The sequence below is a fragment of the Rosa chinensis genome, chromosome 2, assembly GCF_002994745.2.
Source record: "Rosa chinensis cultivar Old Blush chromosome 2, RchiOBHm-V2, whole genome shotgun sequence".
Taxonomy (NCBI): Eukaryota; Viridiplantae; Streptophyta; class Magnoliopsida; order Rosales; family Rosaceae; genus Rosa; species Rosa chinensis.
The window spans coordinates 81,578,220-81,602,786 of NC_037089.1; the positions used below are offsets into that span (position 1 = coordinate 81,578,220).

The following is a 24,567-nucleotide window of genomic DNA, read 5'->3' on the forward strand; positions in this document are numbered from 1 at the left end:
GCATAGTCACCGAGAAAAGTGTGGCAATAGTATCCACTGTGAGAACAGGGAAAGAGAGAGAGAGAGAGAGAGAGAGATTCTTTAGAGTTTTTATAAAATTCTTTGACTTTTTTCTTTCTTTGGAGAAGGGCAGATAGTTTTTGTTCTCATCATTTAGCAATTTGGAGTTTGACGTCCAAAAGATTATCACCACTAAGTGCAACATTGTTGTGGGACTGAAGCAAGTGGGGGTATTCAAGATCTAAATACAGCAACTAGCCTCAATATGGTTTGGGCAATTTTGACACGGTCTGCAGCAACTGAACCATCACAACCCTGTAACGATGAGTTACTACTCACTAAATATCACATCCCTAAACATTGTTGTGGGATTGAAGCAAGTAGGGGGTATTCAAGAAGCTGGCCTCAGTATGATTTGAGAATAAGAAGAAAAAAATGAAAAGGGAAAATTTCACAAACAGTACACCAAGTAAATGCCACGAATAATTTTTATACATAAAGTTTCAAACCAAACATTTCGGTACACGAAATCTGAAACTCAACTCACTATCAGTACACGACGTCAATTTTTGACACCAAAATGTCCATTATGCCCTCAGTTCTTTTTTTTTTTTAATAATTTTTTTTCCGGCACCAAGTTCATTTTCGTCACAGACGAGGACGCGACCGTTGCAGTCCCTAAGATTGTCCGGATTTCAATCACGGACGAGGACGCGACCAACACCTCCAGCAACGAAGAAGAACAAGACCAACAACAACGACTGACGAAGAGGGTCATCAACGAAGTGAGAATTGAAGAGGAGTCCGAGGTGGTCAGGGTGTTTCTGGCCAATAATCAGAAGCAAAAGTCGAAGCCTTTACCGGAGGAGAAGAGGAAGTTCTGGGGCGTACGGCAGCGGCGGTGGGGCAAATGGGCTGCCGAGATTCATGACCCGGTCCGCAAGTCCAGTCTCGGGCTCGGAACGTTTCAAACAGCGGAGGAGGCGGCGATGGTGTACGACAGAGCTGCCATTCAGTTGAGGGGACATAACGCTCTCACGAATATCATCGCTCCTCCTTCCAAAATTCTCATTCCGGATCACGATTCTTCTTCGAATGAGTCCAGTTCGATCAACAATCTTTCTTGTTTGAATGCGTCCAGTTCAATCGACCATATTGTTGTGATAGATGAGTATGATTCCGGGAAACAGTGTCAGAGCATTCGCTCCCCGACCTCTGTTCTCAGTGGTAGTGACAACGAGTGGAGACCTGGGTCGAAGGAGCAGGATGAAACCCATTTCGTTAAAGACTATGGTTACTTTGATGGTGTAATCAGTCCCACTAAAGCTATATTCTTCGGTGTTATAGAGCTGATTTTGTTGGAGGAAATGAACTTGGTGCCGGAAACAATGTTGGTGACGTCAAATTCAAAAACCCAGCTACTAAATTTAGAGCAGAACCTGTTCACGGGTGGAGGAATGGGTGTTCAATTGGAGGGCAAGGGCGGCGTTGGAAGCGAGGGAGTGAGCGTGGAGGTGAGGAAGGCAGCGTTGGAAGCGAGGGAGTGAGAAAGAAGAAGAAAGAGATAAAAACGAAGGAAAAAAAATAACAGAAAAAAAAATTATTAAAAAAAAAAAAGAACTGATGGCATAATGGACATTTTGGTGTCAAAAATTGATGTCGTGTACTGATAGTGGGTCGAGTTTTAGATTTCGTGTATCGAAATGTTTGGTTTGGAACTTTATGTATAAGAATTATTAGTGGCCTTACTTGGTGTACTGTTTGCGAAATTTTCCCAAATGAAAAAAACAAAAAACATACAAAAAGCAAGAAATTTGAATCAAGCGCTTTCGAAATCAAATTTTGACCAGATCGTTAACCTGGCAGCATCGCCAAACCCGACCTGACCCGTAAATTGTGACCCGATCACTACCTTACCGAACCTGACAGCATCAGCAAATTACCATTCTTCTCTGTAACGGAGCCGAACTACAGGAACTTTCCATCGCCGTCGCTGACCCGACCCGACTCATGAAGAACGCGCCGAACTACAGGAACTTCAGATCCCCATCGCTGACCGGACCCGGCTCATGAAGAACGCGCGGAACTACAGGAGCTTCCCATCCACGTCTCTTACCCGACCCGGCTAGTGAAAAACGGGCAGAACTACAAGAGCTTCCCATCCCCGTCGCTTACCCAACCCGACTCATGAAGAAAGCGCCGAACTACAAGAGCTGAATTCCCATCCCCGTCGCTTACCCGACCAGGCTCATGAAAAACGCGCCGAACTACAGAAGCTTCCCATCCCCGTCGCTCACCCAAGTAACCCATTCACCATCAAGCTTATCTTGCTCACTCGCTCTTCTTGCCGTTGTTGAGAACCCGATGGCTGGCGTCATCATTGACGTCGTCGCCCTCTGGGACTCTTGGTCGTCGCTTACTTCAGTTCGTCACCTAACTCTCTCAAAGTAGAGAGTTACGATGAGAGCTGGTTTTTTAATATGAGTTGAGAAATATCTCGATCTCTCTCCCTGCAACAACGTACAGTTTTAAGATTTGTACATGTAAATGGTTTAAGTACTTACTCGTCTGAATGTTGAGGATCATTGACGTCGATGCCGAAATCCATTTGGAAGGCAGTGTGCAGTGCTCTGTACTTTGATTTCTTCCTTCCTTAAGCTTAGTAGTGAAATTGTTTCTTCAATTCTGCACCGTGACGTTCTTCCCCACCGCAGCTTGCTTGCTTGCGCAGTCTGGCCCCATAGACATGCTGTAAGAACAAAGTTGAACATGAATACGATTCTCTTCAGATATGACAACGTGTTATAACTTGCGGTATTAGTTATCCGAGATGGACTATGATTCCTAGTCTTTGTATAATTGTGTTTGTGATAAGAATCACACAAACATAAGAAGAGGTCCAAACAACTTGGTAACCAAGTAAATATCATCAGATAAACATATAGTGTAGCAGTTCGAATAGAATACATTAGCCTCTTATGGGGAGGACTCTAATTGATCGGTTCACTATATAAACAAGGTCCCTGTGACCTCTCTTGTTACGAGCATTCAGGTAATCTAGCCCCATAGATAGTTGCAAGTTATTGAGAGAATCACAGAAGCACTTGTTATTTCCAGAAATTCTTGTTCTTCAGCAATGGCCTCCTTTTCATCACAAGCTGGTATTGGTCTTCAGCCTACAAGACGTTCACAAATTGTTTTCTTCATGCACTTGTATCATGATTGATGTGTTATCCTTGTTTTGTATGTCTATTGTGTTTATCTAATATGCAATTGTATGATCTTCAGGTTTTATCTTTAAGTTAACACATGCACGAATGCAAAATCGACCCCATGCCAGCCCAAACCGAACCTAAATCCGAGCCTAATTGTAACGTGGCCGAGCTCTTTGACTCGGTTCTGGGACCAGATCAATTCAGTGAATTCACACAACGGCGACTTGTTTTGGAACCTACTATATGCACAACTTTCTTCTACAAAATAAAAAATAGAAAAAGTAAAAATAAATTTGAGGACGTGAAACAAAATCCGAGCCTGACTAAAAGGTGGCAGCTGCTCGAATCAGTATTTCAGTGGCCTTGTTTTTGAACGTGAGACAAAACCAACCCAAATCAAACAATCAATAACGGCGACCTTGTTTTTGGACGTGAAACAAAAGCAAACCAAATCAACTAATCAATGACAGCGACCTTGTTTTTGGACGCGTCAAGGAAAATCAACCCATTTCACTAGTGGCGGAGGCCGACGTTTACATCTCTATATATCTAATTCTTGAAGAACAAGATTGAACCATAAGGCCAAACTATAGGAGAAATTATAGAAAAAATGATAAAAAAAATTACTCTTATGCATAGAACCAATAAAATAAAGGTTAAAGCCTTTAGAATAGGTAGAGAAGCTTTAGTTTTGTGCCAACTCTTTCTCACTGTGGGGGCAAGACCTTCTATTTCTTTGACGATAAACCCTGATCTAGTGCAGAACACTAATCTGCACTAATACAGTCATGTATATATCAGGCAGCATAAATATTATTTGAGTGGGGGCAACAGCACCCACTCGGCCTATATTGCCTCTGCAAATGTATTTCACAGCGATCTTGTTTTTCAAAAATAACAAGATAAAAATAAAAAATAAAATCCACTTTATTAGTTTTTTTTTTTTCCACATTGGTCACATCTTCACAGCAAAAAAATTAAAACATCTAGAACTTTCTCTTCGGAGCAGAATTAGTCATGGCCACAAAACATATAAAGGTCGGCGTAGTTACTGATAAGAGTCATATAAAGGTCGGCATAGTCACTTATGGTTATAGAGGCATATGCATATTCAATGATGAAATTTCTATGAAATTGCCGAATTTTTTGTAATTTTGAAGTACCGAATCGAGATTTATATTCTATGTCATTTTCGTCAGGAGTCTTCCAAAACTTCCATTCATTTTCATGAAATTCTTAATTTCTGAAATATTTACACATAAAATCATATTTATACTAAAAGTTTACACCAAAATTTTGTATATCACCAACAATAAGTTTTGAGAAAATTAAAAAAAAAATGCAAAAAACAAAGCTCCTATTAGGAAAAACTCATTCCTATATTTTCTTTTAATCTACACTCATTTACATAATTAAACACTTTTTTTTTTTTGAAATAAGGTCCGGTGCGGTCGCTCTTAAACCTTCATTAATGAAACTGCAGAATACAATGGGGGGACATGGTGCCTAATAAACCCCAAGTTACAATAAGCATTGAGAGAACATCCTGAATAATAAAAGGAGTCTCCATTAGACCTCTGTATCCTAACATGCACCGATTAGCAAATAGTACACTACTGGCTACTCTATTTCATTTCTTATAGGTTTTAAGTCTATAATTATGATTTTTCACGTTTTTTTAGTTTGACTATTTTACCCTTTTGATTGAACAGGTAAAATATTCCTCAAATTATTTGAGTTCTAAAAAACGCTAGGTGCTAGTCGGGCGGTGACCCAGGGACTAGGCGGTTTTTTTTTTAATTTTTAAATTATTTTAATGACATATAATAATATAAATGATAATATTTAAAGTCTAAAAATTAATTATAAATATAAAAATAATCAAAATATAGAATAAATTAGGGTTTATGACCGCCTAGGCTCCGCCTAGAACCGCCTAGCACCACCGCCTAGCCCGCCTAGTAGCCCAGCGCCTAAGGGAAACGCCTAGGCCAAAATCGGAGCGGTTCCTTGCCGCCTAGCGCCTAGGCCGTTTTTTAGAACATTGCTAGTCAAATATAGTTGTTAACTTTTTAGTAAAATATTCATTTCACCTCATTTACTGGAAATGAAATAGAATAATCGAAGAAAAAAGAAGAACACCGCTCTCTCTCTCTCTCTCTCTCTCTCTCTTTAGGGTTAGGGTTTCTGACGTTCTGTCCAAGTTTCAACTGCCTCATCATGAGTTCCGTTGATGCCATGGCTGCCCGACTGGCCTCCTCTCTTGCACTGGCAGAGGGAAAGAAGAAAGTAGATCTCCATCCATCTCAAGGTAAGGGTTTGCGGCAATTTGAAGTCTTTATGGTTGGGAAACTCCTCATTCTAGAGAGTTCAAGGTTCGATAATTCCTAGGTATGTTCAGATATACTTGGAGGGTCGATCAATGGGACGCTGCAAGTTGAAGAAGCTAAAGGAGGTAGGGTTTTGTTCACTTTTTCGGATCCTACATACCGGTCTAGGGTATGAAGGAGTGCGCCATGGGGGTTTAACCATGTGCCCGTGGCTTGGGCTAAGTATGATGGGGTTATGCCGATTAAGAAGGTGCCTTTGGTGAAGTCCTCCTATTGGATCACACTTGTTGTGTTTTGGCTCATTGATACAATCTGGAAAAGTTACGATTCAGAATTCAAATCCAAGTCTAGAAAGGAAAGAGATTTGCTCGTAGCTTTTCAATAAGTTCTAGGAAAGTTAGGTTTTCAAGTTCTATTAGGATTTGTATTATAGGCTTAGAAAGGCTTAGTCTATTAGGATTATGAATCCTAATCCCATGTTGTATCAGCAACCTCTATGTCCTATAAATAGGAGCTGTAGTGGGTTTTCTGGAATGAAGACAGAGAGTGCAGAAAACTGAGAGTCAAGGTGATAGAGAGATAAGAACTAGTCTGAGGGGTTTGAGGGATCTGTAATAAGTACTTGTAAACACTTAAATTCTTCATAGTGCTAGTGAATCTCTCAAGAGAGATCACGAAATGGACGTAGACTAAAGTTTTGGTTGAACCACTCTAAAATTTGCTGTGTTGTTTCTGTTTTCAGTTCATCTATTTTCTAACTTTGCTTAGGTAGTAAAACACAACGATCCTAAAGGGGGCTTACACAATAAGTGGTATCAGAGCTTAGGCTCAAGGTGTTTTGCGATGGTGAACAACAAAGTCATTGTCGAAGCAGGAGATGTGAACTATCCATTAAGCCCTTTAATGGCAAGGACAACTTCACGCTTTGGCAAAGGAAGATAAAGAACGTTCTAGTTCAACAAGAGGTTGATGAGGCAATTGGAAATAAGCCTGCAACAATGACTGAAGCAGATTATACGAAGAAGAATAAGAAAGCAAAGAGCTCTATTGAGCTGCATCTTACTGATAATGTCCTGCTTTATATCGGTGAGAATATGACTGCAAAGGAAGCAGGGGAGAAGCTTGAAAGTTAAGCCGGATGAACAGTACATGTCTAAGTGGTTTGACCATTTTTCCCGTACTTCTTCCCACGTAGAACTTTGCCCTGCTTCTTGAGGAGGAATGGTTTGACCGTTTGACTTGTTGCAGCTATAACCGAAGGTTGTTCTTCCACGTAATTATAACTCATCATTCTGGACACTAGGATCTTAATAAGGGATTAAAAGCACAAGAAAGGAAAGGAAAGAGGAATTCCAATTGGTTAGAAGTAACATCTAATCGGCCCCGCCACCCCCCCCCCCCCCCCCCCCCCACAACACTGTTCGTTTTCTTTCTTGCTAAAACTCGCTGTGTGATGGGTGGATTCCAAACCAGGAAAACACCCAGAAAAATAAATTTATCACGAAAAGCCGCCTCATAAATCTCATAACCACCAATGCCAAGCACCATATAAAATAATTTTGATGAAATACAAGAGGAAAGAAAATGTTTCAAGTCAACACTATGATCTGGAATCAGGAAAAAAAAAAAAAAAGGCAACCTAATTTAAAGTTACTTTAACCAAACATTCAGCCCTTTCCTACGAAACTTCTCAACACCCCGCCCTTTCTTTATTCATAAATTATACTAGAAGACCGGTGATCATTCAACTATACCACACACCGAAATAAAACAAGAAAAAGATTCTTTGCATCCAAGTGATCCAACAATTTTAAGACACTTTTGCCAACAAAGTAAAAAGGGAAAAGTAGGACACTGGAGCCTCGACATTGTATATGTTAAGAAAGGATAGTAATTTTATATGTAAACTACATATACCCCCTACCAAGATTTCAAATTTTATTGCTCGATGCTGTATTGAAAACAACTCGGTAAAGATGTGTAGTCAATTGGTGAAAACCGTCTTCTCTTCCTTTCTTCGTCTAATTTTTGTACATTTTCTTGCCCTCTTCATTGTTATCCTATTACGAGTTGCATCGACATCCGTCATGAAAAAGTAGAATATATGATCACCGATATAAATTTCCATCCAGACTGCTCATGTAAGCAATACCGACCACCATTTCATCGATCTCGCCATAGATATGGTGTGAATGTGTGATACTGTCCTTCGATGTTGGTGTAATTAATTTAACCTCTCTAAATGCTGCACACAAAAAAACTATTTCAGCTTTAAAACACAGCTCCATTTTACTTTGCTGCATCTTGTATAGTGGTATGGAGATTTTGTTACGACCTCTAGTTCAGCAGACTCAGATCACCCACACAACTGAAATGTAATTACCGAAAGACACTAATCAAATTCAATGAAAAATGGACACCCAAATCAACCTCAAATATTAAAATCCATCAGAACAGCTCTATAGCACTCTTGCAGTTATATGGTACACTATTTAGTTCAGCAAACTCTACTATAAATTTATTATGATAAATCATTCAAGTCCGCTAAATAAAGGACCGACTCCTTCCTTATTTTTGAGAAACAGGAGAACTATTAATCGGATATCTTTGCCGCGGTGGACGCCTTGTCCTCTTACCCCAACCTGTCACCGCCATACTTCTTTCCCCAGGTTCCTGCAGCTCCCCACATTGAGGCTGCTGCTCCATCTGGGGCTGACTAACTGCAGCCTGCACAGCACTCGAAGTAGGTAGTGCGCAAGTTCCCAAACGCTTCCTCCCTCTTCCCCCGCCAACCTTACCAGCATTTCTCTGTGACAAACCTGACTGCCAGCTGCCACCACTTGCTCTAATCGACCCTTCAAATGTTTGAAGATCCTCAGTCACCTCATTTCTTGACAAACAAGCAATACCAGGGAGAACATCCCTCTGGAAGTCCTTTCGTTGCCTGCCTTTCCTTGTCTGACCCCTTTGTGGCCGTTTTGACAGCGGCACTTCTTTTGGGTTGTCTGAAGGCACATTGCCGCACTGCTCTAACTTGGTTTCCGCCATATTTAATGTCATGTACTCAAAGTAATCCATCGCTCCCTTAACTTTTACCACATTATCCGTTTGTTCAATATTTTCTTCGTTTGAAGAAACTATTTCTGCAAACCAAAGAAGGGAGTCGTCAGTTACTGTTGCATCATCTTCACGACAAGCAGAAATTTCTTGATCAAGACCATGTGCAGCATTTTCCTGCATCTCATGAGCTTGTGATGATGAGATGGCAACGAGAGCCTCAGCTGCAACCCTGAATAAACCATCATGAGATGAATAAAAAAGTTCTGTACATTTTCTTTCCTCAGAAGCTTCTCCAACATTGACATCTGTTCCAACTATTACTGGTGCCTGCACAACTATTCGAGTTTCTTCTTCAGTTAAACATCTGTTCAAGTCTATTTGGTGCCCTGAATAAGTATTGTCATTATCCAATCCCTTTTCCGAAAATAAACTCTCTGCTTTCAGTTGCTCTCCAACTCCAACAGAATTGTCATTGTCAACTGCTGAAGCAAGTGGACCATTACAAAGTGAAGCTGCCTCAAGCCAATGCAATCTTCCTTGTGGCGTTTCTTGGTTCCTCAGTCTGTGAAGAAATTTATTATCATGCACATTATGTGAAGGCTTTGCATTCGCCCTGCAACCTACACTCGAATACTGCCACTGAGGAACATGTTGTGTAAAATCTTTAGAAGCAGAGCTATAGCTGCTGTCTGCATAGGGGAAGCCAAGTCTGATTGAAGGGTGATAACTGTGTAATTCATTGCTCTCAATCTTGGTGCGAATGCAAACACCATTGTGGTGTGACACTTCAGATCCCAGACCTGGAGTTAATGGTATAGAATTGCAATCTACGAGCAATCTGTCCCTGATAACTTCAGGGTTTTGCTGCAACATCATCGAAGCCCTATTAGAGTGTGTGGAGGTGTTAAACAAACTGTTCGATTGACCTGATGTCCGGTTGTGGCTCAAGCTACTAGAAGGTCTTTCCCAAGTAGGAGGTGACTTAGAAATGGCGGCCACATCAGACTGAGAAGCCTTACCAGATGGATTTATATCTCTTTCAGAGATTTCTATACCAAAAATTGTCCTCTTGGCAGGCTCACATGCTTTCCTAGCTTCAGTTTCTGATGGTTCGCAAGTCTTCTGAGAATCTCGAAGGCCAAAACCTCCACCAAAAGAATTTCTTGTTTGATCTGAAATAAAACCATGTTAATCTGTTAGTTTAACTCGAAGACACTTCAGAGAAACCTAGTCAATGAGGTAGATTCATACATCATGGAATTTAGAGATTGAAAGAGACCAAGTTCTCGATGAAAAAGAAACAAGAAATTAAATAACTAGATTCTTACCAGCCTTGAGAGCATTTGTTAACCACTCCTTTTGGTTGCTTTGATTCTTCCCATGCAGATTACTAACTCCTCCATCCTTTCCCAGTTGTGGGTTCTCCGGGAACTTCTTTGCAAAAGGCCAGACACCTCTGTACACATTTGTTGACGCAGACATTTTATCAATCTGAATGGGTTCATTCAGAGTGGTCAAACCATAGCTTCTTTCTAGATACAAGCCAGAGCTCAAAGCACTATTGTTATTGCCAGATGCTTCACCAATGCGATTAAATGACACTTGCGCCTCATTTCTTCTGATAGTAGGATAATTTTCAGTTGCTGGTCCCAAGCAAACACCTTCTGGTTCTTCTCCATCACTGATGTATTCATCAGCTGGAAGTTCAAGGTTGAACAATCTTCTCTGAAGCTTCTTGACTCCACTTTGGCTGGGGCCACCACTAGTTTGCTGGGTGTTTCCAATAGAATTACAATACGATTGGCTGCTGATACCAGTAGTAGACATAGATGGTCTATGGTAATCGGGATCAACCAAGGGCAAACCAGATGAAAAAAGAGGTAATTGTGATGTCGCTGCTTCTTTTTTATGTTTGAGCAGTTCTTTTCTTTTGATCTCCTTCATCAAGTCCTTTTGTCTTTCGTAAAGACGATGAAGTTCATTGAGCTGAATGACAAAATCACAGATAAATATGTTCAAGTAAAGATAACTATTTTTGTGGGTACACAAAGTTAGAGACTTTGTTAACAATACAGACTTCAGAGCACGAAAAACAAAGGTTGTAGAATGTAGACCTGATGTTTGAAAATGGATTCATGCTTCAATATCATTTGCCTCACTTGTTCCTTACTGCATCCATGAAATCCATCAACAACTGGCCTCGTTGAGAGTATGTCATATTGTTGCCCATTCTTCAAGGTTTTGTTCTCGTGCAGTAGGGACCATCCACCATGGCCAGCATTGTTAGTTAGAGTCGGTATGGAATAATATCCTGGTAGATACATCTTTGACTGTACTTCAGTTCCCATTCCTGCAATTAACTCGATAAACATCGCCAAATTGGCTTAGATATAGAGAGAGAAGTACTGGACTTTAAAGTTCATTAATAGCAAAGAAGCAGAATACTCGGTATTTTACCAAGGGAAATATTACCAAAACAATATATGGCTTGAAACTAGAGGTGAATGAAAATTTCCAAAATTTTCTTAAGATTCGAGAACAATATTGATTTTCCAAGAAAACTAATGTCAATAATAACTATACCAAATTTCATCAATGTTAATGCTGACCGAAATTTATATCAGAAACCTAACTAATTGAGCAAGCAGAAATCTTTACTCAACAAATAGACTAAATCAGCAAGATTCCACAAATCAATTTTTTCGATTAGTCTACTGGCACTACCATCTTCATTAAGACCACAAAAAGGGAAACAATCCGTACTCTAATCATGCACAACTAATGGAAATAGCATTCATTTTAGTGAAAACCATTAATACTACGTCCGGGTTGAGCACATCCTCAACCCAATCTTCCTAGCATCTGGAAAGGAAAGAGCACATCATCTAGACCCAACTGCAGCTTTAAATTACCAAAATTGAATTGTAATGGTACATGTTGTGACCAAAAGAATAAATATATATTTTTTTATTTATCCATGAACTCAACTAAAATGCTATCTGGTTCTCAGAAATGAAGAAGTTCATATCGTCTCAACTAAAAAACAATCTCCAGGGATTTACAGATGTCCAAAGCAATACTGAACACCCAGCTAGATAGTCCTTCAGACAGGCACAGACAAACCCAAAAACGAAAAAACTTGGCTAATCAACATCAAAAGACAACAAAGCAATCAAAACTTGACCAATTACCCAAATCAATGTTAATGTCTTTGCTGAAGATAATAAATCAAAACTAAGAGCAACCAAGAAAACAAAGCAAAGGCAGAGAGAAAGACAGCCATAGAATCAAACCCAAAAACCATCAAATTCCATATAAAGACACAAAATTTAAAATCTACCTCATAAGATGATCCTCCTCTAAGCTCTGCAAGAACCAGAACACAAAGACAAACACTCAACAGAGCCCAAACAAGGAAGTGGGTACCTCCTCTACTGGCATTGAAGATTGGAGAAAACTTGGCCTAATTATCCCCAGACAGAAGAATATACAGAGAGAGAGAGAGAAGCAGTTTTGTTTCAGATCTGCTGGGCCAGAATCTGATGAGAAAATAGAGGAGGGATCCCACATCCCAAACACAAGAAGATCTTTCCTACAAATGACTTCAATTTTGTCAACTTGTGGTCTGCCATTATTCTAATATTTATATTAAAAAAAAAAAAGAATACACCTTGCTTCGCCTATGGCCTTGGTTTCAATGATTTCTTTCTCCCCCACCCAATATAATAATTACTTTTCTTTTCTGGGTTTTTCAAGATGTGAAAGATATGGGCTTTTTTTCCACATTTTTTCTTTTCTAGATTCTCTCCATCTTCCATGGTTTTTGGGTAACTCAATATTTTATGTAGGGAAAGTACTTAAAAAGATGCAGACACCTGGGTTTTACTGAAGCAACAATCCTAACAGTTTCCTAATGTGGCTCAGACCCTACTTCATTGGATCTTTCTGGGACTGTTAAACCCACGCGCGCGTGTTTCTCGCATGAAAGATTTTCCTTGTCTTGCAAAGTACATCGTTGTACGATGACGACGTTTGCCTGGTCTGAGGTGGTTGGAGAGTCATATTCACGCGCTTCCAGTAGCGCGTGGGGGATTCAGGATCAAAATCTATATTGCTTGAAGACTTGAACCAAATTAGAGGGAAGTAAATTGGAATTTGCATTAAAGTTACGTTGCAATTATGCAAAAGGAAATAGACTGTTTTGTTGGATTTGTTTTTGTTTTTGTTTTGTCCAAATTTGATTGGATTTTTCTCCATTTTTATAGGTCAACTCAAACATATGGAATAATATTTGGGGGATGAATTTTGGTTTACGCTTTTATTACATCATAGCAATTATGGTACATAAGTATTAAGATAATGATATTTAGATTCTCTTTATTAGTGTTTGATTATTCACAATGTTGTTCGGACGTTGACATGTTAACTATAATGCTACATGACAACCAAGATTGGTTCTTATCTTCATATCTTCTGGAAACGTAGAACTGGGTCTAATCATTTGGCTAATCATTCATTTCTTGTTTTGTAAGCTTCTTTTATTGTGTTGAACCGTTTTGCATAATTTGGAAAAATCTATGACGCCGAACTTCACGTGAAATTTTACTGTTTAAATTTAATGAATTAAAAATACTTTATTTACTTGCTGTTATGTTTTTTTTTTTTTACTTTTTTTTTTTAAAGATGATCAAAGGATTTCACTCATATCCCCATGATTACTTGCCGTTATGTTAACAATTCGACGTGTTATATTTTTTGACCGTTGATTTCTTATTTTGTGTCGAACTGTTTTACTCAAAGTTATCATTTGTGAGGTCGAACTTCACGTGAAGTTTTATAGTATAAATTGAATTAACTAAACATACATTATTATCTATCGTCATGTTAACAATTTGACATGTTATGTTATTTGATCATGGATAAAAATCATAAACTTAGTAATAGCATAATCTCCAACCAAAAAATACACTTAACTTTTTTTCTTTAAAAAAGACTGAAGTTCAAACTTTGACCTAGAGTCAAAGGCAAATACATGGTACTTGGGATGATGTTAATATGGCATGCGTACTAAGTATTGCAAGTCATTAATATGGTATTTTTCCTATCCTTCATACTCTAGTTTGACCTATATATTAAAATGGTACTTGGATGCAATAGATTATATCCCTTTCTTGTCCAAAAAACCATATACCTTTCTTGTATGCTGGATATAATCTTTAGTTGGAAATAGCACACAATTTTGTAAGGAAATCTTCCAATCATTGGAATCATCAAATAGGCAGTTCATATGGAGTAGAGGACTGCAGAGGAATTTCAGAATCATCAAAGAAATGTTAAGGAAATGTTACAAGCTAGATAATGAGTCACTTTAAAATACAAAACAGAGAAAAAGAGGAAGCACGGTAATAGCAAGTGATAAAAATAAGAGATTCACGAGATCTTACCTTACCTGCAATCGAACGGCCGTTATGCGTCTTAATTTTTTGATTCAATCTGCTATGCTTAATCTTGCTTATGTTTTGGTTGCCTTTTGATTTTGTTGTTTCTTTCAAAGGGCCTTCACTTCATTTCATATCCCAATAGATACTTTTTTTTTTCCTTTAATAAATTCTTTCGATTGCACCAAAAAAAAAAACCAGGGTAATAGAAAGCGGATGAAATATAATAACGTGCATCACAAATTTGCAATAGACATAGATGCATTTTGATATTAATTAAGACAAAGCATCAGAGACCATGAACTAACTGAAACCACACTAAAAAGACCAAAACACAATGTTTGAGCAAAATTGCTACGAAGCATGGTGTTGGAATCAAAATATTTAGCTTCAATTTAAGAACCAAAAATTTAGTTATGATCAAACAGCTTGAGCATTCAGCATTTATTAGATTCAACCATATTTCTTCCTATTTAAGCTACAGTTTCACCTTACAAGCTTAACTGATAGACAGTACCTTCCACATATTAGTACCCACCTCATCCACAAGATGCTATAAATGCACTGCAAAAGTAGACTGAAAGAAGAAGTGCAGGAATATTATAACTCCAGCCACATAGATGCTGTCGTCTGAAAAATGTAACCTGAGACAGTTTTTATATAACTTTCGCTGTTCGCCTTTTATGTGACCTTATGCATGGAAATTAACATTCTATATCTACAATCTTTTACAACAAGCACATCATGTGCGTTGTATTAAATTATTTACAATCCGTGAGTCATTTGCATGTTGTTAATTTGGTTATTAACAACTCACTTTGCATGTTCTTGTGTATAAGTTGTCAGTTGAGATATCAACAAGCGGGAGTGGCCGTTATTAAATATTTCATAACCACAACGTGTAGCGAACGGAAATTTGAAATTTCGTTCATGTAGCCTCGACAAAGTCACTAAACGCTCTGGCCAAAATCTGTGCTTATCTACCGCCACCAAAGGCAAGGCTCTCGTCCTAGTCGAAGCCTTCACAATGTTCGACGGCATCGGAGCCACCTAGTCGTTTCAGACAGGCAGTCCTTCCCTCCCGCCATCAACTCTCTCAAGGTACCAATCGCTCTTCATTCTTAGTTTTCAATTTCAAATTCTCAGTTTGTAAGTCAAAATCAAAAGCTCAGATATCTCTCTCTCTCCCTCCCTCACTGACTCGCTCACTCGCAGCGTCTCTCAAATCAGCTCGCTTCTCTGTCTTTGATTCCCAAGAAGATCAGCTCGCTTTTCTCTGCACATTACTCCCTTCGGTTCCTGCAATGCTCCTCCGATTCTAATTACAGGTACTGTTTTTTGGACTTATTGTTCGTTTATGGTGGTGTTTTGGTTTAGAAATTGGAAGCAATTGAATATATGGCTATGTGGAATTGAATGGGCTTCAGTAATATAGCAATTGGTTAGGATGGAATTTGTGACTAGTTGGCTGCAATCTGTGACTAGTTTTCTGCATTTTGAGAAAATAGGTAGAGCAGAGTAGCATGGAACTTTGACATTTATGCATGTTTTCCTGTTAAACTCTAGAGGATATATGCATGTTTTCATGTTTTTCCTTTTCTACTTCAATAGTAAAAGGAAGACTAAAGAGAGAGATCATTCTATAAAATTCCTTTTCATGTATTGTATTTAGAAATTGCTGCATAGAGTAGTTTCATCTGATAATTTCTTTTAGCAGGTTTTAATGGGATACTGGATAGCATCTGGATACTGCTTAAGGTTTCCTTTTTGGTGTATACTGGATAGCATCTCTGAAATGAAAAGGAAAATTTAACTTGGAAAGGCTGAACTGAACTGAAGGCTAAATTTAACTTGGTGCATACATGATGTTTGATTGGTCAACTTATGGTGTTCATGCTGTTTGTGAGTTTGAATTTTGAATATTTGCCTGGACTGGTTATGTATTTTTCTGATTTTAGGCTGACCAAGTTGAGTTGGAGTCATTGGTGGTTGAATTAGATGAGGAGAATGAGCGGCTTTTGAAAGAGAAGGTAATGAATAATGCAATTGCTCTTCAATTGTGTTATTTTAATAAGCTCCTCTCTTATTCGTGAACTGTGTTTTCCTATTCTAATCTTTATGCTCTTTAATCTTTCCCACATGGTAGGATTAGCTTCAACAACACAATTAGTAATCTAATAGTCACAGTCAGTATTCGGGAGAATTAGAGTAGTTGAATGCCAAATTCTGAGTTAAATTGGATAATATGTCTGTGCATCAAAGATTAAGGATTTTGTTTCTTCTTCTTTGGCTGTCCTCATTTTATGCAATAGCCTATTTGCTTGGAACATTAACTATACAGTCTATAGTCTATATTGAATCTGAAAACTTTTCTTTTTGGTCCACCAGTTGATTACCATCCATCTTAACATGGCTACTTGCATAATTGATTCACTGATAGTTAAAACTCCCATTCAATTGACTAGTTAAATTAGATAGGTTTTGAATAATGCACAATCATGATTACAATGAAGATCATGATTGCAAGGATTGGTGTATGGGTACTGCAATACTATTTTGAATAACATCCATGTCTACCTGCAAAAGCATTTGGCATCATTTGATTACTCCATGATGACCAGAATTAAACAATACTAGCTTATGTCTACCAGATGAAGTCTTTGATTGCCACTTCAGTTCTCATTTCAGCATAGCTTATGACTTTGCTAGCTATATTGAGCACAGTTTGAACAAAATTATATGACAGGGTATATTCTTTTGGAAGGACATCCATTCTAAAAAGTTATAACTTTATTAGTAATATTAGTCTGGTATGTTAGTATGAGTTGTCTTGCTAGCCAAATATGTTTATCACATATTAGTCTGGTAATATATCAAATATGTATTAAATATTAGTCGTCTTGAGTTAGCCCTCGTTTTCTAAGAGACTGGTAATATTAGTCTGCTTGATACCCAAATACTAGATTCTGTTTTGACATATTAGTAAGTTCAAGTTTAGGTTTAAGAGCTTAATGCCAACATTCTGTTTCAGTGTTGAGGGCTTAAGGCCAACATTCAACCAGAACATGCTTTAGCTGTCTTTCATTACATCCCTTATTTTGTTATGAGAAATCATCCAAATTTGTACTAGTGAATCGGTCAGTCCCTCTGTGTTCTTGAGCTAGCTGCACAATATTTATATAGATGAATTTTGTTTACTGTTCAAAGTGGATGGCAAGTCTTATGCAGTCATCTGCACTGAATGTGTCACTTGTACAGTATATACATCACCTGTTTGTACCAAAACTTTGTATAAGTGGTAGAATGTTTCTAACTGTTGATTTTCCTGTAAAATGTACAGATGTTGTAGCAGTAGCACCACCATTTCTTTACTTGGATCAAGTGAAGAGCTCACTAACATCCGGTCAAAATTCTAGGGTTGGAAAAGGTGGGGCTTTCACTGGGGAAATCAGGTTAGTCTATTCTTCACACATATGCTTTCTCCTTGCTGTTAAAAGAATTTGTTCTTGTTCTGTTGGTTGCTCAGTATGCGCCTATCTTAAACCTTGCTGAGTTCTTAGTTCTATCTATGAAGCACAGCTCTATCACCTTCAGAAATATATAATTGAACTTAACTACAGTTCCTGTATGGATTTTGCATAAGTTTCCTTAGGTTGCCTTGTCATTTGACATAGAACATGACTGGTTGTCTAAAAATTCCAAATATTAGGCCTAGAATGACTATGTCTAATAATTTGCATTAGCAGATTGGCACTGTAGGAAGCACTCTTGCAGGGCCCAAAAGCTCCATTAAATTGCTTTAGAAGTTAAAATAGCAGGTACCTTTTGTGATACATTCTCTAGAAAGTTATTAGTTCCTGCCTGTTCTATTGCTGAATCGATGTTTGTTTGAATCACTAGGGTATGCATGAAATTTGGCTTCAAATGTGTCCTCAGTAATGTTCTGCTTTCATTTGAGATTCAATGATGTTTACAATTGAATGAAAGGACTGAAATTGTTTCTTTATGGTTAAGCCTTTGTTTGTTTTTATCTATTGCCTGGAAAAATGTTTTTATATGCAATCAGTCTCAGTTTCTTTTTGTACGTCAATTTGCAGACATGTTCCCAGTGCCTACTGAACAACAAAACTGCAAGATAGGAGATGGATCCCTACCAAACCTCTCATAACAGCTGGTATGCCTCTAAATCAGAATAAACCAAAATATATAGAAGAAACAGATTTTATGTACAACAGTTAAAATTTAAACTCAGACAATTCAAGATATACTAAAAGCTTATTGTGTACGTTTTTCCCTATCAGCTTGGCTTCCAGAAAACTTTTTCCGCAGAGATTCGACTTCTTCGCCGGTCAACGTTGTGAACAATGTCTTGGGTTGTCCAATCTTGTGACCATCAGGTACGATCTCCCAAGGCCGTTTTGCTTTATTGACATCACAAAGGGATTTGATCGACTCAGGAGGCAAGTTTAGCTGCTCAAGTACTCTAGCAGAAAATGAGGGCATGTAAGGTTCCAATAAGCAAGCAAGAAGATGCACTAACCCTACTGAAGTTTTAATGACAATGGAGCACCGAGGTCGGTCCTCCTTGTAGAGCTTCCAGAACTTGGATTCTTGGAGATATGCGTTCCCCTCGCTAGAAATGCTCATGGCTATTTTCAGCCCTTGCTTTAGTTTGAGCTTCTCCATTGCTTCTATGTATTGCTCGACGTATCTACCAACTATTTCGGCTAATTCAAGTGTCAAGGCATCAGAGTCTGCATGTGGAGCATCAGGAATGGTGTCACCGTATCCCCCTTTGGCTGAAGGTTTGGCAACGAAACTCAAAACTCTGTTGATGAAGTTGCCCAAATTGCCCACCAACTCACTTTTGAGTTTTGCTTGTAAATCGGCCCAGGTGAACAATGTGTCTGATACCTCAGGCCTATTAGTCAGCAGGTAATAACGCCACACTTCAACTGGAATGCCCGTTCCTTTTGCATCGTTTCCAAAAACTCCAATGCCTCTACTCTTGGAAAACTTGCCTTCTTCATAGTTCAAGTATTCAGTGACACTAATGTTCTTCATGAGTGTCCAATTTTCTCCGGTTCCAAGAAGCGCGGAAGGAAACATGACCGTGTGAAATGGCACATTGTCCTTGCCCATAAACTGATACAATTCGACATCCTCAGGATTCTTCCACCACTTCTCCCAGTGATCAGGAGTGTGACACTTAGTAATGGAGATGTATCCAATAGGAGCATCGAACCACACGTAGAATACCTTGTCCCTGAAGCCATCGTGTGGAACCGGAACACCCCACTTGAGATCCCTTGTAATGCAACGTTGTTTAAGCCCCTCTTTGAGCCAGGCATTTGTGATTTGAACCGCATTCTGACTCCAACACCCTTCCACTGATGCCTTATTGATGTAGTCTTCCAACTTATCCTTGAGCAAAGGGAGCTCCAGAAACAAGTGATTTGTTTTGCGAATCCGTGGAGTTTCCTTGCATACCTTGCATTTAGGATCTTTCAGTTCCGTGGGATTCAAAAGCTTTCCACACTTGTCACATTGGTCTCCTCGAGCAGAATCATAGTAACATCCTTGAGTAGGGCATGTCCCCTCCACGAATCGGTCCGCCAAGAATCTTTTGCATGAGTCACAATGGAGCTGCTGGATTGTGTTTTCAGCAAGGCGATCACTGTCCAACAATTTCTTGAAGATTTGTTGGCAGACCTCAGTTTGCTGCGGCGTGGAAGTTCGGCCGAATTGGTCGAAGCTTATGTTGAACCACTCATAAACCTCCCTATGGATTTTGTGATACTTGTCACATATCTCTTGGGGGCTGCACTTCTCTTCCATGGCTTTGGTCTCCGTCGCTGTGCCATACTCATCGGTCCCGGAGATATAGACGGTATTGTATCCCCGGAGACGGCAGTACCGAGCAAAGACATCGGCGCTCAGGACGCAGCCAATGATGTTCCCGAGGTGGGGGACGTTGTTAACATATGGCAAGGCACTAGTGATCAGGATGTTTCGCTCCCCCGGGATGGGGAGCTTGGGGACGCTCTGGTCCTGCTTGGCGAGGTCTCCCATTTTCAAAGTTTATGATAATCGCGCTAGCTTCTGACTTGGTTTGTGTAGGGAGAGATCGAGTTGTGTTTGTTTGTTTTGTTTGCTTAATTTGATGGTTGAGGCTTCAATTTATATGCCTAAGTTTCTTGGGGAACAAGTACTAAATCCCTTGTTTCGAGGAAAGTAATGCTTCCCATATCTGATTAGTATTTGATTATTTTCTTGCGGTTCTCCTCTCTCTCTCTCTACGGCCGGCAACAACCCCTAGCTCTAGGGTTTTGCTTGCCGAAATCGGTCTGATGGTGGTAGCAAGGCCGCTGATTGTTGGAGGTGCGCTGTCGATCATCAGTGATCGAGGATCACCGGCTTCTGGTGGTGGTGCCTTTCCTCCGTTCTTGCGGCCTTTTGGTGGGCTCAAGACTGATGTTGATGCTTCTCTGAAGGGGGACGTGTAAGGAAGGTATCAAGGCTGCGTTTGGGCAGTTTTGGCGTTGAGCAATTACATTTGGTGAGTGAAAACAATAGGGGAAAATCTTCAAATTAGGATTCTTTGATTTCATGCATTGTCTCAATTCTGGTTTGATATTCAATTCTTTGTAGATAATTTTGCCCTGTCTTTAGATTGCCTCAATATTTGTTAATGAATTTGGGCTTTGCTGTAATTTTCACCATGAAGATTTAGCAGCTAATGATTTTTTGAATTTGTTGGAATAGATTTCAATTAGATTCAGAGTTGTTTGTATATGAATATCTGTTAATTGTGATTCAGAGACCTCTGTCATGAATGATAGAGTAGATATTGTACTACCTATAAGTGTCACGATGGAGACCCATATGGGGTGATCTGAATGCCGTAGTAACCATTAGCTATTATCTCTGAGTTTTTCTGGATTTAGTTTCTTCACACTGATGCTAGATTGTTTTGAAATTCTTGCAATTTTCTATTAAGGTTGGACAGTGGAACTGTTCTATATTTATTGGTGATGGTACAGTATAATACTTTTCAGGAAGTCAACCATATTCTCTTAGGTTTGAATTGTGGGAAGGCACTAGAAAAAAAATTATGTCCTAGAATCTGCTAAAGCGTTCTCTTCATTACATGATTTTGATCTCCAGGTAGGCATTTACTTAACTGTTGCATAATGACCTGCAATACCATGCTCATGCCAACAGTTCACAACCAAGAGAAGTCTGATAGGAATGTTCCTGTCAGCACATTTTGCAAGAGTTTCTCTGTGATCTTGCATTGCATATGTTGTTTGGATACTTCTTTCGTGATTCCCAGTATATTTAAAAGGATCTGTTATCCATACTCTAAGGGTGTCATCTTCAGCTCCCTTCTATTTCAAGATTTTCAGAAATAGCACCTATTGATAGTAACTGATAAGGTATAGCAGCAGTGAATTGTAACAACTCTTGGACCTGGCTTCAGTTTTGTAATGTTCTGTGGTTAATTAAAGAGTTTCACTTTCCTCCATTTAACATTTGGGAATATTGCTACTGTTAGTGTTCAAGTATATAAAGTTCTATCCCTTTCTCATTGAATCTCATTCTAAGGTATATAATCAAGGTCTGCATAGGTGAAAACTATATTGTATGATATTTTCAACGTTAGAGCGTATATTAACTCATATATCCTTTTCGATCATTTCAATGAATTGTAATTTGATAACTTTATTTGTCGATGAAATCGTAGGACTAAATGATTCATCAAAAAAGGGGATGACTGAAAGGTTTTGGTTTTCCTGTAGGTGTGGAGCATGTTGGGGGAGATGCTATATTCCTGAAGGTTTCTTGCTCCTAAATCACTGCATTATCTTACATTCCTAAAATGTGTTTAAAGATAGATCGTGAAGCCTTTATTTACTATACTTGACATTTGGTAATGATCTTGTTTATGAAAATTGCAGTGGATCCTTCATGATTGGAGTTCCACAAATGAGCAAATCCTTGCGTCAGTGCAGTCCGAGAACCTGCTTGCTCTCAAATAATTGTTGGCTATAGCAGTGGTCTAAACAACTTGGGGCATCAAGAACCTTCTTTTGTGCCCCTGAATTCCGATTTATGTGTGTTTAGAACTTTAGACGTAGGGCTTGTTCATTACTAGGTTTGTTTGTTATGGGTGTGGCTGTGTTTCTTCTATTTGATTTCTATAGTCTTTTTTCTTTGTTGTTGTTATTGGTTAGAACTTGTCTGAATAAACATAATGTATTATACAAAACAAATACATCATATTTCATAAAGACTACTTCCTAATTACGAATACGATCCTGGTTACAGTTTACATTTATATTGCTGATATGATATATGCAGTGCAATTTGATGTCTTTCAGCTTTTAGTCATGTTCTAGTTACTATCATCTATGTTGCTTTGCTTCATTGCTTTTCTTTCGATGCGTTTGCATCGCTCCATGTACTCTCATTGCTACTTAATTTGCTTGTTGTCTTTCTCTTTAGAGGGGGGGGGGGGGGGGGGGGCGGTAAGAAAATCTGAAGATTTAACTCTGTAACAGACCCCTTTTTGGGGCTTGACTAGGGATAATTTCCCTACTTTACTCTGAAACCTTTCGCAACAGTCAATACATGCACATTTGACCATTTGCCAGGTACAGTTTCATTGATGTGGCTTTACTCATATGTAACACTTCCTGATCTGCAAAAACAGCAAAACGATGAGCATGGACTTAGATTGCAGTTGATACAGCTAGCAATATATATAGTTCTTTAAGATATGACATGCACTAGTTCATGAGTAACTGTAGGCAGTGGCGGAACCAGGATTTGTAACTTGGGGGGTCCAAAATAAGAAGTAAAAAAAAAAAAAAAAACCAACACTAAACAAAGTTAAGCACTCGACATATATTGCGTAATCTCATTAAGAAAATAAACCATATATATACATAATGTAGATATATACAAAACATTAATGTCCTCTTAACACTTAAGGTTCATGCGACGTCCATTCTTTATACATTTTTGATTTGTTTCCTATATAGATTTAATCTCACTAATCGAATTCTTTTAAATTTTAGTAAATACTTAATGAAAAGTATTTTTCTAGTAAGTACATAATTATCAGATTTAATTAACATTTCGATCTCTTGTATTACAATATACTTTTGAGTTTCTTGTTCATCATACGTTTTATATTTATGTATTTAATATATAATTATAATTTATGACTACATAAGAAGACTGAAGAGGGGGGGGGTCCGAACCCCTGCAGACCGAACAGTGGTTCCGCCACTGACTGTAGGATCACTGATTGTGCAAGGTATATATGATTTCATTGAAATCATTGATTAATTAGCTTATCAGCTTATGTCTTAGGGGGGGTCCGAACCCCTGCAGACCGAATAGTGGTTCCGCCACTGACTGTAGGATCACTGAGTTAAAAGTACATTTGAGTTTTTTTTACTTCTTAACAACTAATTTCATTTTTTTATCGAAAATTATAGGGATAATGCTCATACACCCGGTTTCTGATAAAATACTTCCCAAAAACCCCACTAAACTATTTTTGTTCTTCTCCACCCAGACTTCTGTCATTTTCTTTCCTTCTCACCCAACTCTTCCTTTTCCTCTCCCGATCATATCCTTTAAAGATATCTTTTGCATAGTATGTTCTGTTCTTTTGTTTTTTTTCTTTGATGAAACGTGGTGGGCCCATTTTTTTTATTTTGTTCAAACAGAAGCATGATACGAATTCATCCTCTATCCTAAAGGTAAACAGTACATTTTACTATTCATAATTTCGATTGTTGACAGACTCGAATTAGTAGCCATCTGTAAAACTACAAGCAAAGAACTGCAAAAGGAAAGAGAAAAATTGAGAAAACTAAAAGCCTATAGAGATAATCTTGATAGGGAGTCACCTAACTATTGGGATATTATTTATAGACTTCAGACTAGAATCTATAAAATAGAAGAAGAGATAGAAAATCTCCTATATGTTCTGGAAGAGGAACAAAAACCTCTGAATTATTTGAGCATTGGTTAGATCCGCACATCACTGGTATCAGAGCTTGTAAAATAGCTCAAGGAGAACCCCTCCTTAATGGGGACAATGTCAGAATTGTTATTAGAGAAAATAAATTCTCTACTGAAATCTTCTGATGAGAAATATCAGAAGCTGTTACTAGAAGTCTCTAGATGTCAGTCGACTCTAGACAAATTTCCTGCTATAATCCACCAATTGGAAAGATTGGAAAACAAACTGGATTATTGATGCGCTCAAAGGAAGCGCGCAATTTAACCCTGAAATATCGTTAGTAGTATAAGCAAATAGGGATCGTTCTATTCCGGGGATTGAGGGTACACTTGTAATTGTGAAACAAATAAAGAAAAGTATTATTTACAAAAATAAAATAAAGAATATAAATATATACAATTAACAAAATAAAAAGGGAGGGGGGTTTAAGAATTATAGAATTGAAAATTAAGATAAATAAAATAAAGAAAATGTAAAAACAT

At 38.4% G+C, this 24,567-nt stretch overlaps 3 protein-coding genes and 1 long non-coding RNA gene across 4 annotated transcripts; 2 read left to right on the plus strand and 2 right to left on the minus strand.

The window, feature by feature from the left end:
* Positions 1-323: 323 nt before the first annotated feature.
* Positions 324-1,547, plus strand: LOC112185179 (ethylene-responsive transcription factor WIN1). Its single transcript, XM_024323388.1, has 2 exons — positions 324-408; positions 655-1,547. The coding sequence occupies exons 1-2, from the start codon at positions 324-326 to the stop codon at positions 1,545-1,547; spliced, it is 978 nt and encodes a 325-aa protein (XP_024179156.1).
* Positions 1,548-7,946: 6,399 nt separating this feature from the next.
* LOC112187374 lies at positions 7,947-12,394 on the minus strand. The gene is made up of 4 exons (XM_024326138.2): positions 11,946-12,394; positions 10,720-10,955; positions 9,934-10,591; positions 7,947-9,777 (listed from the first exon to the last, which is right to left on the minus strand). Exons 2-4 carry the CDS (start codon positions 10,951-10,953, stop codon positions 8,114-8,116), a joined length of 2,556 nt encoding a protein of 851 aa, XP_024181906.1. The 5' UTR covers positions 10,954-10,955; positions 11,946-12,394; the 3' UTR covers positions 7,947-8,113.
* A 2,458-nt stretch (positions 12,395-14,852) lies between these two features.
* LOC121051549 lies at positions 14,853-16,073 on the plus strand. The gene is made up of 3 exons (XR_005806075.1): positions 14,853-15,144; positions 15,259-15,371; positions 16,002-16,073. It is a non-coding gene; the product is annotated as an uncharacterized LOC121051549 (long non-coding RNA).
* A 2,213-nt stretch (positions 16,074-18,286) lies between these two features.
* LOC112186034 (probable methionine--tRNA ligase) lies at positions 18,287-20,446 on the minus strand. The gene has a single exon (XM_024324388.2). The coding sequence runs from the start codon at positions 20,113-20,115 to the stop codon at positions 18,319-18,321; it is 1,797 nt and encodes a 598-aa protein (XP_024180156.1). The 5' UTR covers positions 20,116-20,446; the 3' UTR covers positions 18,287-18,318.
* Between the last annotated feature and the right edge of the window lie 4,121 nt (positions 20,447-24,567).

Coding starts and splice junctions, on each gene's coding strand:
- LOC112185179 (XM_024323388.1), top strand. CDS start 324: ATGAGTTACTACTCACTAAATATCACATCCCTAAACATTGTTGTGGGA. Junction 409..654: donor TATTCAAGAAGCTGGCCTCA/GTATGATTTGAG, acceptor TTTTCGTCACAG/ACGAGGACGCGACCGTTGCA.
- LOC112187374 (XM_024326138.2), bottom strand. CDS start 10,953: ATGGGAACTGAAGTACAGTCAAAGATGTATCTACCAGGATATTATTCC. Junction 10,592..10,719: donor AATCCATTTTCAAACATCAG/GTCTACATTCTA, acceptor TTTGTCATTCAG/CTCAATGAACTTCATCGTCT. Junction 9,778..9,933: donor AACAAATGCTCTCAAGGCTG/GTAAGAATCTAG, acceptor GTTTTATTTCAG/ATCAAACAAGAAATTCTTTT.
- LOC112186034 (XM_024324388.2), bottom strand. CDS start 20,115: ATGGGAGACCTCGCCAAGCAGGACCAGAGCGTCCCCAAGCTCCCCATC.